The 16,402-nt window shown below is 39.0% G+C and overlaps 2 protein-coding genes across 2 annotated transcripts in view; both read right to left on the bottom strand.

Moving 5' to 3' along the window:
• Positions 1-1,206: 1,206 nt before the first annotated feature.
• LOC103389315 (sodium/myo-inositol cotransporter-like) lies at positions 1,207-6,796 on the bottom strand. Its single transcript, XM_008324684.2, has 5 exons — positions 6,649-6,796; positions 4,139-5,070; positions 3,600-3,795; positions 3,232-3,359; positions 1,207-2,859 (listed from the first exon to the last, which is right to left on the bottom strand). The coding sequence occupies exons 2-5, from the start codon at positions 4,776-4,778 to the stop codon at positions 1,751-1,753; spliced, it is 2,073 nt and encodes a 690-aa protein (XP_008322906.1). The 5' UTR covers positions 4,779-5,070; positions 6,649-6,796; the 3' UTR covers positions 1,207-1,750.
• Positions 6,797-13,392: 6,596 nt separating this feature from the next.
• Positions 13,393-16,402, bottom strand: part of ptgfrnb (prostaglandin F2 receptor inhibitor b) — a 31,936-nt gene continuing 28,926 nt past the window's right edge. The window contains exons 13-16 of the mRNA XM_025062028.1: positions 16,387-16,402; positions 16,189-16,307; positions 16,038-16,088; positions 13,393-15,005 (exon numbers count right to left, since the gene is read on the bottom strand). Of these exons, the coding sequence (XP_024917796.1) occupies positions 14,893-15,005; positions 16,038-16,088; positions 16,189-16,307; positions 16,387-16,402 (299 nt within the window). The 3' untranslated portion in view covers positions 13,393-14,892. The remainder of the gene's footprint in view (positions 15,006-16,037; positions 16,089-16,188; positions 16,308-16,386) is intronic.

Below are 16,402 nucleotides of genomic sequence, written 5' to 3'. Positions count from 1 at the left end.
CGCAATACTTCTATGATTGAAGTAGCATCTGGTTACACATTTTTATAAATGTCTTAATTTAGCCATAAATTACCTACATTTCTAGCATTATTATTATTGTAACTGTAAATATCAAATATAAGAACCTTCACAAGTTCAGTTTTTTACCTTTCAAGATGTATTATTCATCATTTATTATGATCTGTTATTATGATGATAATATTGCAGTAATTGTAACATAGGCTTATATCAGAGTAAAGGAGGTTGAAGTAAGTAAAGTAATTTTTTTAGTAAACAATGATAAATAATAACTTTGAGTATATGACAAGTTACACTAGGGTGAGAGGATGATGAACAAAAAAAAAACACTAAATCATATTTCAAGTATACATCAAGGAGAAAGAAATGCTATACCATGTAAACGATGGTAATTATTAAGTCTGAAGACATGTATACAATATGTTGGAATGGTGATTTTAAAAAAGAAATCTGATCATTTCAATAACTTAAGCTGTATACAGATCACAGTGGTAAAGTGCAAAGACAAAACAGTCCAACGCTGTATAATGTGGCTGTTGTAGCCCCTTTGAAAGCAGTCAACCAGTGCTGCACAAAGTGTCTGTTCCATTCCCAAATTGAAACCTAAACAGGTATCGTTTTGGAGCATTGAGCATTAAGTTATTCAGACTATACCAGGTCAGTGGGTGGTTAACCTTCCACTTGGAGACAAGACTTGTCTGTGCTGGAGTCCAACGACTGCGACGTTATCCCCAAACTTGAGGAGCTTCATGGACTGGAGGATTTACTTTACAATCCTCCTCATCCATCATATACAGATTACTTGGCTTTGAAAACACAGTCCTATACACAGATCCAAAGTATGTAAGAGCAGTACGGTAGGCAGAGCCTTCAGCTACTAAGGTCCTTGGAACCAACTGTGAGTGTAGGTTTCGGAGGCTCTCTATATTCAAAATTAGATTTAAAACCTTCCTATAGGAACAATTAATAGGCCTGGCTCAGGTTAAACTGAGTTATCGCTTAGTTATGATGCTTTTGGCCTAGACTGCTGGGGGAACTACCATGATCCACTAGGTAGTTTCTTGCTAATAAACACATACACACTAATCTGTGTCATAACAATAACCTAGTCTCCACTTTCTCCACTGGATCATGATATATGATCCGCTGGATCACGTGTTTCGACTTTGTGATAAAGCAACGATAATGTGGAGTGATGGTGGAATTATTTTAATTTTTTAGTTTTGCATTCTACATTTGTGTATGCTACTGACAATTGTCCACTGGTGTTTTGGAAATCTTCAAATGTTTATGCCTTTATAGTTAGTATACAAACCCTAGATCGGGGAGTCAAACTAATTTTCACCGGGTGGCCACATCAACAGTACAGTTCACCTTGAAGGGCTGGTTATACCTGTATAGATGTAACTACTCCATAACATATTAATACATGTTTCTGCAATCAATTAGTATTTATTAAGTTACACATAATGTGCATTGCCCTGTGTATTAAAAACAAATATTAGGCAATTAAATGCTTTTTAAGCTCCTGCGGGCCACATTTGTCCCACCAGCCTTAAGTTTGACACATTTGCCCTAGATATTTAGTCTACTATTGCAGAATAGCAAAAAACAAGAAAATAATTATACAGTGTTAGACAAAAAATTTGAAAAAAATACAACTAATGAAATACTTTAATTATTGATAACTTACCGACTTTTCAAGTTGGTATGTATGGATAACAACAGTTTTCTATACAGAGAAATAGAAAAAGAGAAAGACCCCTACCAAGCAAATAACTACTAGTCCTATGTCCAGGATTATGTTAAATAGTGGATGTTCACCCTGATTTGGATTGGAAATCGTCTGCTCTTCTAGAGTGGTCATGACATGGTCTCTGGACGAATCATCCTGCAGGGAACCCAACCACTTGTCCTCTTTTATGAAACCTGTGCCCTGAGCTTCTTTGTTTCCAGAACTGTTTATATTTTCCTTTCTCCCTACGTGTCCTGTTTGTTCTATTTTTTGGTCTGTGATTGTATCATCACCATACTTAACTGGTTGGTAAGTTTTTCGATCATTTTCCTGGTCAACAGGGCCAAAGGTATCAAGTTGTCCTTCACAACTTTTGTTTACTTGCAGCTTTGCCTTCTTCGTCATGTTTATACCCCAAAGTGTAGTTGTTTGGATTAGCTCTGTTTCCGGAGGTGGAGTGCAAAGACTCACCACAACAGTCACTAAAATTGACACCCAAAATAAGATGGCTGCCGTATACATAAAATGGACGTCTTTGATGAAAGAAGGACGCTCATCCGGCTGGTCACAGTGAGGTTCACGATAAATAAAGGCTAGCAGCAGACGCAACGCTCCCAATGCTAACCCTACTATCCCGCCCCAGAAAGCACCTGTCTCATTGCAGCGATGCCATAGGACTCCGAGCAAGAAAAGTGCAGCTATAGGTGGAGTTAGATAATCTGATATTTCCTGAATGTAATAGAACATCTGACCACCCTGCATTTCAATGATGACTGGTATCCAGGCAATGCTGACAATCACCATGAAAACCACAAAGAGCCGGCCAACTATCACCAGCTGCCTGGATGACACTTCCTTCCGTAGCATCTTGTAAATATCCAGTGAAAAGATTGTGCTTGCTGAGTTGAAGATGGAGTCCATATCACTCATGAGAGCTGCAATCATGACTGCCATCATGAGGCCCCGCAGGCCGACGGGCATCACTGTCATGACGAGCCGTGGGTAAGCCACATTACTGCAGCCAGCTGGTGAATTGCACACAGCCATGCAGTGTTCAGGACTGATGCAGACGACCTCATCAACCAGTAAAACCCTGGCAATCATTCCTGTAAAAACAGTGATAAATGTACATGTAGGTACAGCACACGATAAAGCCTGATAAATAGGCTTGGATAAAAACAAAAAAAATGCCTATACTAATAATACTAATACTAAGTATTTTATAAAATGTTTTTTTGTACATTGAAGTACTTTTTGACTTTAGTCAGTGAGGAATGTGACTCTGATCTGATTCAGTAAATTAAGAAAAATGACATTTCCCAACATTGTCACTGCAGTCCTACTCATGGGCCACATTTGAAACAAGTGTAGGTTTGTGTTGACTGTCAAGGAGAAAAAAATCACAAGATGTTTAAAAAAGATAAACATAAAGTACATGAAAGTTCTACAATTGATATAAATCTACTGAAGGCCTTTACCTGGTATAACAATGATGAACATGGGCAGGATTTTCAGAAAACCAGCCATGATTGTAGAAGCTTTGGCGTGAGAAATGTTCTTTGCTGACAGCACCCGCTGAACTATAACTTGATCTGCACACCAGTACCTGGGACACACAAAACTGAATCAGTAAAACTACCTTAAAGTATGAATGGTATTAGTGACGCATTCATAAATTCATGACAAACTGTGACAGTAAAATAACTTTTCTTGTTTTTTTTGTTGGCAGGGGAAAACCCAGAGCTTTGAGTCAGTCAACATTGTGCAATTTTGACCGGTTTGATTTCAGCTTTTTAGTGGAAAGGTTTCAAACCCTTTGGTCTCAGTGGAAAGACAGAATACGTACCAAATAGAACCAGGAGTCTGGCCCAGCAGGAAACCAGGCCAAGGCAGGTCAGGATCACTCGGCCCACGAAGAATCTTCAGTGCATCTGGCTTTGGCTTGAGGTGATGGTAGCAGGATTCAGAATAGGTAATGTTAGGTGATGACATCATGACGGCGGTGATGTTGGGCACAGCTTGCATGTACTTGAACCCTAACTCTAGAAATGACATAAGGAGCATTAATATCTCATGAAGAAGGAAGTAGAATTCTGGCTAAATCCCATTTCAAACAGTGAAGCATCTTCAGATCTTCACCACTAATAGGATTACATTTAAGATGTAAGATCAAACTGGTTGTTACGTTAAATGGAGTTTTTATCAGATTCTTTGTCCACGTGACATTGTTACTGTGTCATTGGATTATTACGATTCTTTCCACATTTGAGGGTTTGATTTTTATCACAAAGTCACATTAGCAGCTGCAGTGGTGAACTAGTGAAATGGAACTTGGCCTTTTTAATTATTCTTTTTGTTATAATGAAAATGAAGTGCCTGATTGACCTTTAAGTCCTCCTACTTTAATGAGACTGAAGACTGTCAGACAAAGTGCTCCAAAGATCATGATGACTGCCTGGATTGTATCTGTGTAGATCACAGCAGCGAGGCCTCCAGTGATAGTCAGGAGAGCAGTCATAGCTATTAGCAGTATGATTGATAAATAGAGATTCCATCCCAATGATTCCTGGATGAACAAAGCTCCAGCGTAAAGATTCACTGACAACTTGGTGACGATGTAGAGGACAAGCAATAACATTGCAAAGTAGACCTTCAGACGTCGCCCTCCGTACCGTTTGGACAGGTATTCTGGCATGGTGTAAACTCCTGCGTGGTTATAGATGGGGATGAACACCCAGCCCAACAGCTGAAGCAGGAACAGAGCGTTCAGTTCCCATGCAGCTACGCTCAAACCACTCGCAGCACCGGATCCTGCGAGTCCAATAAAATGTTCGCTTCCTATGTTGCTGACAAACAGCGAAGCCCCCACAGTTACCCAGTTCATCGAGCCGCCAGCCAGGAAATACCCTCTCACTGTGTTCTGATTGGCTTTCCACATGGACAAACACCCAATCACCAGCACGAGGATAAAGTACAGGACAACAACAGCAATATCGGCAGGCGCCATCATGGATTCAGCCGCCATGTTGGAGTGATTTATCAAAGATCCTGATGATCAGCTTTCTTAGAATAGAAACTATCAACAACTGATATTTGGAAGATGTTGACAAAACCTTTGGCTGACGACACGTGGACCACAAAGGTCTAGTTTTAGACTAAACTAAATACTGTCCTTGTCACAGCTTGATAAGTAGAGTACAGAGATGAATGCTCTTTTATTTCTGCTCAGCTTTCAGAGTCACTGGGGGTTGAGGCTTGGCAGATCACAGAGCTGCAGTCCAAGGTTTGAGTCACAATATAATGTCATCATCTTGCACCTGCAAAAAAACCAAACCAAACATACAGTATATATATATATTTAATAATACAGACAGGGTTTTCAGCTTTTAGTGTAATATAATTATATTAAATGACAATACAAATCTCATATTATAACACAGAAAATATGTTTTGGCATTAAATGTAATCGAAATCACTGATTTGAGAAAATACACTACAACAACAACAACAATAATAATAATAAAAATAGAAGATTGAGTTCATTGGCATCTTTCATTCTCTGAAGGTCACTTTAAATCTTATCAAATCATGTAATAAAAGTAAAATGAGAGACTCTTCTTTCTCAGTACATGCATTTATACAGTCTTCAAGTCTTTGCCGGTCCTTTGAGGGCAGCCATAAATCTGATAGCGCCCCTGGTGGAAATGAGTTAGACACCCTGCACTATATTATATATCATACTGCATAAACATACGTCTCCTGCCATCCCATACAAGCCTTTTCAATGCCGATTCAATCTGGCTCATGTTTACAGTTTGAATTCTTTGTCCTCGTCTGTTAGTCGTCTGTTAGCTTTGTTGAGGAGCTGTGAATCATTGTACAGATAACTCCTCCTCCTTTGCTCCTTTTTAACTTCTAATATTTTTCTAAATCTAAATCTTTATGGGAAGATAGGAATCAAATCAGTGAGTGGCATTCAAACCAGGAGACAAATCTAGCTTGTGTTTACTGTCTTTGTCCAGATGTGACTTATGCTGTAAGGGATGAGCTCGTCTTCCCCTGGGTGAGAACTGAAAAACACTCTGCAAAATCTGTACAAATCATGCCCGTGATTTCTTCAGTAAGTGCATATTATTCACTGTTTATAAGAATAAATTCAAATTGACATTCCATCTCCATCAGCCTTTTTACCTTCTATAAAACCTTTTTTCGTTTGTCTCTGATTGACTGAGTCCCTAAATGTCTCAAAGCCACACACATCACCTAAACCAAATAAATAAGGTTGCATCTCATGTAACTATAGGATACACACGCTGCCTTTAAATGGTAAAGGGCCAGATTTTAGACCATAAACAGACTATATGTTGAGGAATGCAGCATCTTTATTTTCTGCTATGTGGACGGAACCTCATCTTTTAAAAGTCAATGTTCCTCAACACGTTTGCCCATTTATTTAACTTAATGGAAAAGGTAGAGAGGAACAAAGTACTGGACCATTTTAGTGAACTTTCACTGTCAGCTCTGTCAGAAAGATTTGGAGAGAATAAAATGTTTTGTTGTTGTTGTCTGACTTACTAATAATAACTAATAATTTATTGAAAAACAATTCCAAAGCAGCAAATTACTTATTAATGCTTATCCTAACAGTATTTAAAAATGTACTTAAAAATAATTTTAATAAAATAGTAGTAATACTGGCCAAAATCAGATTCAATCTGACCAGGCAGAAAACAATACCAGAGTCGTTAAATATGAGCCAACATGATGTGATTTGATAGAAAGTTATATTGTGTGAAATAATCCACATTAAAGTGACAGGATTAAAGCAACATGTTTGTCACTTTGTGCATCTTGTAATAAATCACTGGTTGCTGCAATTTGACCTGGTCTCTTACCTGGTCTCCTGTGGTTCTTTTTGTTGGATTTCTTTTGTCAAGAAGGTTTCAGGTTCAATTCCCATGCTGCCCTGTAACTGACGGCAGGCCGCCAGGATAAATAGTAGTAAAGCAGAGTCCCACCCACAGCAGACGCATCATCACAGTCACCTGAGTTGACCGCTGTCTCAGAGGTTGCCACAGTGTTAGAAGTCATAGTTATTATTATTATTTTGAGATTAACCATCATTTAGAAACTACTGTCATAACGTCCCTGATAAATTGTTTCTTATTTATTGGTAAAAAATAAATAAATAAATCATAGAACAACACAAGCTTTGTTGAACTAGTTTTCCTTTCTTTTTTTATAATCACTAACCTAGGTCATGTAGTCTAGAAAAACCATGGACTAGTGTTGTTATCTTGTTATGTTACCGTCAATTAGTTTCTGGAGCATGACTTTACTCGACATTCTGCTAATTTTGTTTTATGTTCTGTAGAAGGGTTAGATGGATTATTAACCGGTTGAAGCCAACAAAGTTGCTCATAAACCGACCGGCAGGATCTGGCTCTGCTGTTTATGAACTCTATTTTGTTGTTGTTCATTTGGAGCCATTTGTCTGGTTCAAACTGAAGGTGTGATACTGTATATTTAGGAGAAGATTAATATGAGCGGTGTGTTCCATCAGTTCTTATTAGGTTTTCCATAATGAAATATAATATATATATAATCTAATAAGCAGAAAGAAGAAAAACACTGCTTTTATGTAGAGTTTGGTTGAGGAGCTGGAGTAAATGATGAACTGTGCTTCAGCTGCTGCTCTCTTAATCCTTCTCCCCAGGTTTGGGTTACATCGATACTCTTTAAACATTATCCAGTTGTTACTTTTTACAAACGTGCTGTGTTTTTGCACTTAAACAATGAACCATAAACTGTGAACACAAAGTTCATGTTATCTAAAAGAAAAGTGTCATGATGACTTCTACTTTTGTCAAATCACTTCACAACATTCACATTAACTAAGTCCAAATTATTTGTATTTCCCTACTTTGTTTTTATATTGAAACCTGAATTATACATTTTATTAAGAACACTAGCTTTTATACAGCTGTGATAACCACAACCTCTGTCAGATGTTTTTTAATCCAAAACTTTATCATCAAAGCTCCATAGAAAATTGGCCATAAAGAACAAACGAAACAGAGCGTTAGATCAAACAAATCTGTTAACTTAAGAGAGAGAGAGAGAGAGAGATGGAGAGAGATATAGATATATATGTATAGATATATACATATACAGTTTAGTATATAGTATATAATCCCCCCGATTCGCAATTCGATTCTCAGAGGAACTACATATCCCTAATAGCGCCTCCTGTGGCAGCCTGTGTCGGTTGCAATGACTCAGGCTGTACATTTCTCCAATTACAAATAAGGGACTATTATTAATAATTGTTATATAATATATAATTTAAAATATAATTATTGTTAGTAAGTTTTTTAATGAACAAAACATATCAAAAATGTCATTAGCGACCAATCGACCTGGACTCGACTTTTATGACATTAATGTCAACTTCAAAAACTCTAAAGTCATTCAACCTTAAGTGGTACAGTAGAAGAGCACAGAGTGAAAAAATACTCTTGATTTGGCGACCTCCAGTGGAAAATGTCACATAGCGCCATTCCTTCAGTTTTTCAGGTTTCAACCCTAACATTTCAAAGAATTCTCCCCTGTGCGGATTGAGACTATTTTCTATATGATTATATTAGCAATATTTTTCCTCTCTTTAAAGAGTTCGTAGAAAGTTCTTACTATGAGAGCAACACTCAGGAGGAACACAGAGGTGAAAGCTAACTACATCTAACTTAGACAATCCTTAAAACAGAAAAACTGGGTGGTGAGAAGAGAAAGACAGGAAGCAATGGCCGTGTGTAAACAAACCAATGAGTTTGTGTTAGTAACCCTCCCATTTTAGTTAATTTCTTATACTTTTAAAACGGAGTAACAGAAACAGAGAAGCTCTAGGATTTCTGTCTAAACATTCCACATCCCAAGATAAGTCCCCTCCCTCCAGGAAGCGGATATCACAGCTCTGAAAGGACTTATTTTTTCAAAGCTAGAATGCTGTTTCATCCACTTTTTGAGATTTGAGAGTGAAACCTGGACAAAAACTAATACAGTGACATTAAAGTATCAACCTCCATAATATGTCCCTAAGGGGTGAAGGTCCACAGTTCAATAGTAATATGCTGGTTTGATATGCTGAGCAAATGTTTTGTGAGAATTTGTCTGAGAACTTCAATATTTCTAATGACATTTTATCCTACTGTACAATGCTAAGCTAGTTCTCTGGATACAGAGAGCATCATTTCCTACTTGAATTATGGGACAACAATGGTAAGAGGGCACTGTGAAGCCACGGTTATTTGGTTTAGGCTCACTCACACAGCAGCCCCTCAGGCTAACGATGCTAACGTTAATTGTATTTCTGTACCGAACGTTCACAAAATTCGTTTAACACCAAACGAGGAAATCTATGCCCACCGCCTGGTCAACGAATATGAATTCCACATTCCAGCTGTGATTAACTGCTGTGTGTACAGTATCTGTGTACCCTCAACCCCCTGCCACGACACCAACCCCCACCCCTGGAATAGGAGGCGCAAAAGGTTATTGTTTTAGCTACCTCTATCCCTACTGTAACTCTAACCTTCTTTCATCCCCTAATAAAAAGAATGTGTTTATACAGTAGTTATTTTTGGCATGTGACTAAAGCTGTTATTAGCCTTAGCTTAACTTACCATATAAAAGAAAGGGCAAATGATCTGATCTGCAGTTTAGATGTTTGACAGACACAAGGCAGTTTCAAAAGCACACACACATACACAGAGAAAGCGTAGAAACACACACACACACACAAAGAAGGGATAAACAGTGAGGGGTACTGATGTAAACGGTGCTGTGTATACACTGCGTGGCTGAGCGCCTGGTTTGGACCTGCAGTTGTACAACACTGAAGACACATCACCATACAAGGATAAGACATGCTGCAGCCAGTGTGTGTGTGCCTGCTAGCTGTGCCACTGCAGCTCTGTGGCACCCCCCNGGCTTCATGTGTATGACATACTTCACTTTAACACACACAGTACAAAGGTCTGTTGTTTATCAGGCAGTTTTCTGAGCCATGAACACACACCGGCCGCTGGGCCATTTCCTGATATGTACTGAGTGTGTACTACAAGAATACCTGAGATTTTATAACAACTTATTGCTGTTGGGGACTGCAGTGCATCCCATTTACAGATCAGGTCGTACTGTGAATAAACCCTGAGTATTTATCTGATGGCGTACACATTTCACTTCTATTTCTGTATCTGTTTATGGGTGCTTAAACTCCAATCACTGCCTGATGCCTGCTGTGATTGGTTCCACCTTTAGCTGACCCTAAAATATATTGTAGAGGATGAATAAATAATTAGTTTAGTCATCTGAGTGTTCCACAGGAAGTATACAGGGATGTGTTTATCATCAGTGGTGCTGATTTTGGATGCACATATTTACCAGCGCAATATTGATGCAATATTGCAAATCCTACAATGCAGTATGGCTGTTTAAGCCCAGAGAAGAAGAGAAGTGGAGGGTGTAGGTCAGGGGTCGCCAGTATAGTGCCCCGGGGGCACCAGGTAACCCTCATGGCCTGTAAAAGGTGGCCAAAAACATTTTTGATTTCATTTTATAATTATGTTTATACTAAACAATATGGCACCAGCGTCCAGTCGTGGAGCACAGCTTTCAAATGTGCACTCAGAAGCCACAATGATGACAAAGTCAAAGAACACCACAGAACAAAACACTTAGGTCTTGATGAGTGCTTTTCACTGCCTGGAGGATTTTTTTATTTTATTTTGATTTTTATATCAAAGAAAATGTGTTAAAGATTAAAAAAAAATCTAAACACTCATATATTGACCTCTGACCCTACCTATAGTCTATCTCAGCCACTCTCTATTCTGTTTGCGTGCGTGCGTGCGTGCATGTGTGAGTGTGTGAAGGACAGGAAGTGACAGAGAAAGAAAGAAAGAAAGAATGAAGAAAAGAAGGAAAGTAAAAGAGAAAGAGGGGAGGGATTATAAAGGATAAGAGGTGGGCTCTTTGGGAGCCAGTGTGTATACATGGGGGAGGTTACAGGGGGAGGGTTGTTTGGGGAGGCCGGGGTCGGTGCTGGTGCCTCTACTGTCTCTGATTCAGTGGAAAAGTAGATGAGAAGTTTATGACCTTGGGACTGCTCTGCTCTTTAGGTGCAGTGTGTCCATGGTTTCAGTGACATTAATACCCCACCGCCCCTCCCCCACACGCACACACACACACACACATTCCAACAAGTTCCTGCAGTCTGCCAGCTTGATATTATATTATTTATACTAATTTTTAATGGCCTCCACCCTAAAATAAAATAAACCAATGTCTAGAGAGGCAATATATTGGAATATATCAGTCTCTCCAGGAGTCTGTGGTAACTTCTGTGATTGTTGAAGCCAAAAATGTAAGAATTTGCAGTTTCTTAAAATATTGCGATATCTTTGATGTTTCAAAACAGACGAAGAAGAACAGAGAGGTTAAATTGTAAAAGGTCATCCAAAAAAATAAGACGACAATACACAAAGTTAACATTAAAACCAATTATTGTAAACAATTTACCAAAATAAAAACAAATTATTTGGTACAATAATGTATCTGCTTCAAATGGAAAAATTTAAAAATATTCACACTTTTTCTGCTATGTTATGAGCTGGTGAAAAGCTCACAGAAAGTGAACGTGGACTTTGGAAATTAGTTATAAACAATAACAATAACTACAATATTGTTATAAACAATAACTACTTTCAAATTGCCTTTGAGAAAAAAATATCATTGAAGAATGTTTTGAAAACTAAAACAAACGTATTTTTTATTTTGGTGTAAAAAACGTTTACAATAATGTAGCCTTTTGAAAGGAAACTCTTTATCAAATTATCAGTGACCAGAGGAAACACTTGACCAATACACCATGCTGAGTCCGGCCTCCATACAGCCCCACAATGCACCTGAGGCAGTGTAGTGTATGTGTGACATTGCATTCTAACACTTCACTCGTACAATCACGTCACTTCACAACAAATGATCCAATTTTCAGTCAATAAAGACAGGATAACCAACACGGACATTTTCACACACGTTTCACTTTCTATAATATACAGAACCGACCAAAAAAAGGTGCATCAGGTTGTCAGCATCAATATGTGTTAAATCTGAAGACAAGACTCGACTTGTAAACAAAACATTGGGGTCTCACTGGGGCTTAAAATCCCATGTGTATACCAGATGGTCTCTGTGTGAGGTGCAGTAATTACAGAAGTTAAGAATGTTCTGGTCAAAGTGTTCTGATCGGGTCCAAGAAAAAAAAAGAAAGACCAGTGATGTCGTTAAAAATATTTGGTGATTTCTTTAAATGCTGGACGCATTAACGAGCTGCTGTGGAACAACAGGAAAGGAACAGGGTGAGAAAATGAGCTCCAGTATCTGGCACAGTCCAACCCACACTGTGGGGGAAAGATGAGTCAGTTAAAGGAGACAATGGTTAGTAATGGGAAAAGGCTTTTTTACCATACGACTAATGAAACGCACCAACACATACAGCAGAAAGTAAAATGGGTCAGATGGAGGGAGGATGAGGAGATGAAGGGTTAGGAGGATCATGTGAGATGAAAGAGAAGCAGAGTACAGATGGAGAGAAAGTGTGAGATCCTGAAATCAATTATTTAGAAGATTTATCTTTATGTGTTATAATTGGGTGCAGTGCAAAAACAGTGCTGGACAAAAGAAAAGATTGACGATAAATCAACACAGAGTGTGAGAAGAAGTGAGCAACCAGAAGATGATGATAACATCTGTACATGGAATATTAAAAAAAAAGAAAAAAAAAACCTCTTCAAATTCTGCAGCAGGCAATGCCTTTCACACCAAGGTCTTCTCTGGGAGCTAGCATGATGTTCCTACCTGTGGATACACTAATCATGACACTGCATATACCACAACATTATAAAGGAAGCACCTTATTTAGACGGTGGAGTCAATTCATGCTCAAAATACATGTGGTCCAGTGGTATCACAGACTGTTGTGCTGAGAAGAAGAAGAAGAAGAAGAAGAACAGAAACAGTCCCATGTACACATGCAAGACACTGTGCTCTATGGTTTCACTGATAAAAGAAATCAACAGGATCAGTGGAACTCTCTGTTAAAATCAGACCATTATATTAAGCTGGCTGAGCGTCCAATCACCCATCACCTTTAAATACCGAGTTCATCTGACAGACAGAACGATTACCTACTCGTGGCAGCAGATGTCAAACACGATACTCAGGGATGTGGAAGAAGATTTTAGTGTCTTTTTTCAATTCTATATCAGCTTTGTGTTCAAGTTTCACACTGAATATGTGAATATATTGAAATGAGCAGTTTTTATATTTTTTGTTTGGTCGTGCACCGTTAATACCTGAGCTCAAATGTTCAACTTAACTTTGTGGGTGGTAAACAACGACACTATCACCTCAGCAACAGCAGCCACAGCATGATGGAGGAGAAATGAAGGGATCAGATTGATATGGGTATCGACAGATACTTCAAGGTGGAAGTATCCGTATCGGAAAAGTATTGAGCCATCTCTAGTTGAAACAATGTGAAGAAATTAATAACTTAATTTAACGCCAAACATAAACGAAAAAACTTTACAAATGTTTTTATTTAAGAACATCATTTGTCAAACTCATAATAAAACGCCTCTAAAAAGGTGTTCAGTGATGTTTTCAGGCTCTGGGTTATCACTGTGTTAGATATAAAACTCATTTTGAAAACAGCATCGGGGTAAATGTGGACCTCTTTTGGTGAGTTGAAGTTTGTCACAAATATCAATGACACTACATGCAAACATTTCTATGTATATTTCAACAATGTAAAAATGCTTTAACGTGAACATCGCATTTACTGAGGGCTTTTTCTGACTGAAACCTCTAATACAATTTTAAAAAAAAAGGTTGATCTGTAGTCACTCGAATTGTGAGATAACCCTCATTAGTGTGTAGACACTGGGCACGAGGAGTAAGTTATCTTGGCGTTTCCACGACGTCGTGCCTTAAAAAAGTGGTTTCTCTTTCAGTTGGTTTCAACTGTTTCCCTTTTTATCTGAACACACAACTTAACTAAAAACCTTAGATTTGACACATTACATAAGATCATAAAACAAGCAAAAAAAAAAACCAGCTGCAGATGTAGATGATCACCGACCAGCATGGGGCTCCAAAGCCCCGCCTCTTTTATTCAATATGATTAAGTCAGTTGCCACCAGAAATCCAAGATACCATTTTGGTTTATTGGCAGTTAATAATTTAAGATTAGATTAAGAGAGACTGAATGATAGTGGAAATGGTAACAAAACAAAAGTGTACTGTGTCAGGACACAGGCAGGAGGAGGAATCTGTGTGATTTTGATGTAAGCTGACGCTCTCTTGTCAACTGTCTTGACTGTTGGCTCGAGTGGTAACTGAGGTCAAACTGAACCAAGAACACACGCTTTTCCCTTTGTTTGAGGGACAGACCTTTGGGGTGGTGACTCTCTGCCCTGACAGAGTGTTAGTGCCGCCCTGTTGTGATAATAAAAACATGACATGAAAGAAACAAGGCCTGTGTTGTCTTTGTTGTCTGAACTAGCATCAGGTTCCACCTGGACAGATTTGTCCCCATAGAAATACAGCGTCTAAAAAGAGTAACTTGGTTGGAGATCCAGTTACCACAAGCAACATGGCCGTTCTAGACATGGCCACATCATGTGCAAAGGCACCAGGTTTCTGGCATGGCCTGTTATTCCCATGTGGCAGTTAAAAAAAAAAAAAGATCAGATCGCTGTAGAGCTCTGGTCGTTACAGGGCGCTAATCAATTTGGTAAAACTACTCACTGTACCACAGATATTATTGAAAAAAATATATAAATACATATATATATATATAAAGATATATATATGTATGTACAGTCCCATACTCCTCCACAGCAGATCGTATCCTGAGCACCTTGAACAGACACTGGTTTCCAAAGCGCCATGTTTTACTTCCATTGTTCATTGCGTGGAAACAGCTGTGTGTCCCAGAAACCGTCCATGGCAGTGTGTCTGTGGTGTGCATTGTGCCTTTTCTGGTTGCTGCAGTGTGTGGGCATGGGCTGAAGTCGTTGTCAGTCCATCTCTAGGTCCATTAGTTTATTACGTGAGCGCGGGGTGTGTGCAATGTTGCGACAACAGCACTGGGCGCAGACCAACCCCAGGATCAAAGAGAAGAGGCCCACACCTGACGTCACACGTTTTAGAATCGAAAGGGGGAAAAAAACACAAACAGGTTTAAAAGTCCTGCAGGAGGAAGAGTAAATGAACTCTCGCGTAAGATTTCCCTACTTGCTGACTTCCTGTGTTCCTGTGACACTGAAAATGTCACGAAATATTCTTTTTTTTCTGCCTTCCATTTTGAAACTCCATCCATCATCAATCCATCCATATATATATCTATACAGTATATGAACTCACCTCAACACTTTAGTGCTAAAAATATCACCAATGCGTTCATTATCAGGGTTGCACTGATCAATCGGACGACCAATTTCTTTATTTTGCGGGAAAGAAAGAAAGAAGACCATCGCAAAGGTCTGAAATTCAGCCACTATCCCCTTGTCGCCTTATATTTGGGGGGGGGTTCGAGTCCCCCAGCTGCCAAGTTACCACTGAGGTCCTCTGATCATGGCACCGTCCACACACACTGCTCCCTGGTCCTTAAAGCTGCCCACTGTTCACTTTGGTGATGGGTTAAAAACAGAGGTTCACCTTCAGTTTCTTTCCTTGTGCTCTGCGGTGAGAGAGGGCTGAATAACAGGTCCACCAACCGGGTGGCGTCCACGTGTCCACAGGACAACAACAGTCGCCCAGAGCATGCTCAAACAGGCATGTAGTCAATGTGGAAAGGAAGCGTGAGCCCTGTTCACACCGTCTTGTTTTTACTCATCGACCAATCAGACTGATGTGCTTCTTAAGAACTTCATAACCTTTATAATGTTTATAATCCAAGCTTCTCTATCGTGTTTCTCTCTGCTCACTCTCAACACACCTCCTCACCTCCGCTGCCACACCCGTAAACATTTAACCCCTTCATTACACCATTAATAGAACATCATGACTATTACGATTTTTTTCATAATATTTGTCATGATAACTCCTGCTACGTTATTTATTTGTACTTGAATGTTGTATATATATATATATATATATATAAAACGTAAGCTTTTTGGGGAAACTTTGTTTTACTTTGATAAAAATAAAAATTATACATTACCTAAGGAGGCAGCTGCACCATACAGTAGGGGTAACTTCAGTGAGTTCCAAACTTAATATGAATCAAACAGAGAAGACATGCATTTTTAATGAATGAGCTGGTTTTAACATTATAGTCTCAGTGGATATCAGCATCCATACTTCACACTCACCAGCGAACTGGACAGTGAGGAAGACTCTGGACGATGTCAGCACTTCAGCCTGAGTCCATGCTCCTGTAGATGCCGACAGGTACCAAGGAGTGGCCGTGCAGAAGTACTCACCGCTATCACTAAAACAAAAACCCCAGAAATGACATACATGGACAGGGGACACTACGGTGGTGTCCACTTATACAGATCATCACTCACCCGTCCTGAGTGCCAA

This window comes from Cynoglossus semilaevis, chromosome 14 (genome assembly GCF_000523025.1).
Source record: "Cynoglossus semilaevis isolate Cse_v1.0 chromosome 14, Cse_v1.0, whole genome shotgun sequence".
Lineage (NCBI taxonomy): Eukaryota > Metazoa > Chordata > Actinopteri > Pleuronectiformes > Cynoglossidae > Cynoglossus > Cynoglossus semilaevis.
Note: the sequence above shows the minus strand (reverse complement) of the source record. Positions and strands in the feature narration are given on the sequence as shown.

Excerpts from the sequence above, each read along its gene's own strand:
- LOC103389315 (XM_008324684.2), bottom strand. The coding sequence starts at position 4,778 with ATGGCGGCTGAATCCATGATGGCGCCTGCCGATATTGCTGTTGTTGTC. Across the intron at positions 3,796-4,138 it reads TAAAGTAGGAGGACTTAAAG|AGTTAGGGTTCAAGTACATG; the intron begins GTCAATCAGGCA and ends TGTCATTTCTAG. Across the intron at positions 3,360-3,599 it reads CAGACTCCTGGTTCTATTTG|GTACTGGTGTGCAGATCAAG; the intron begins GTACGTATTCTG and ends TGTGTGTCCCAG.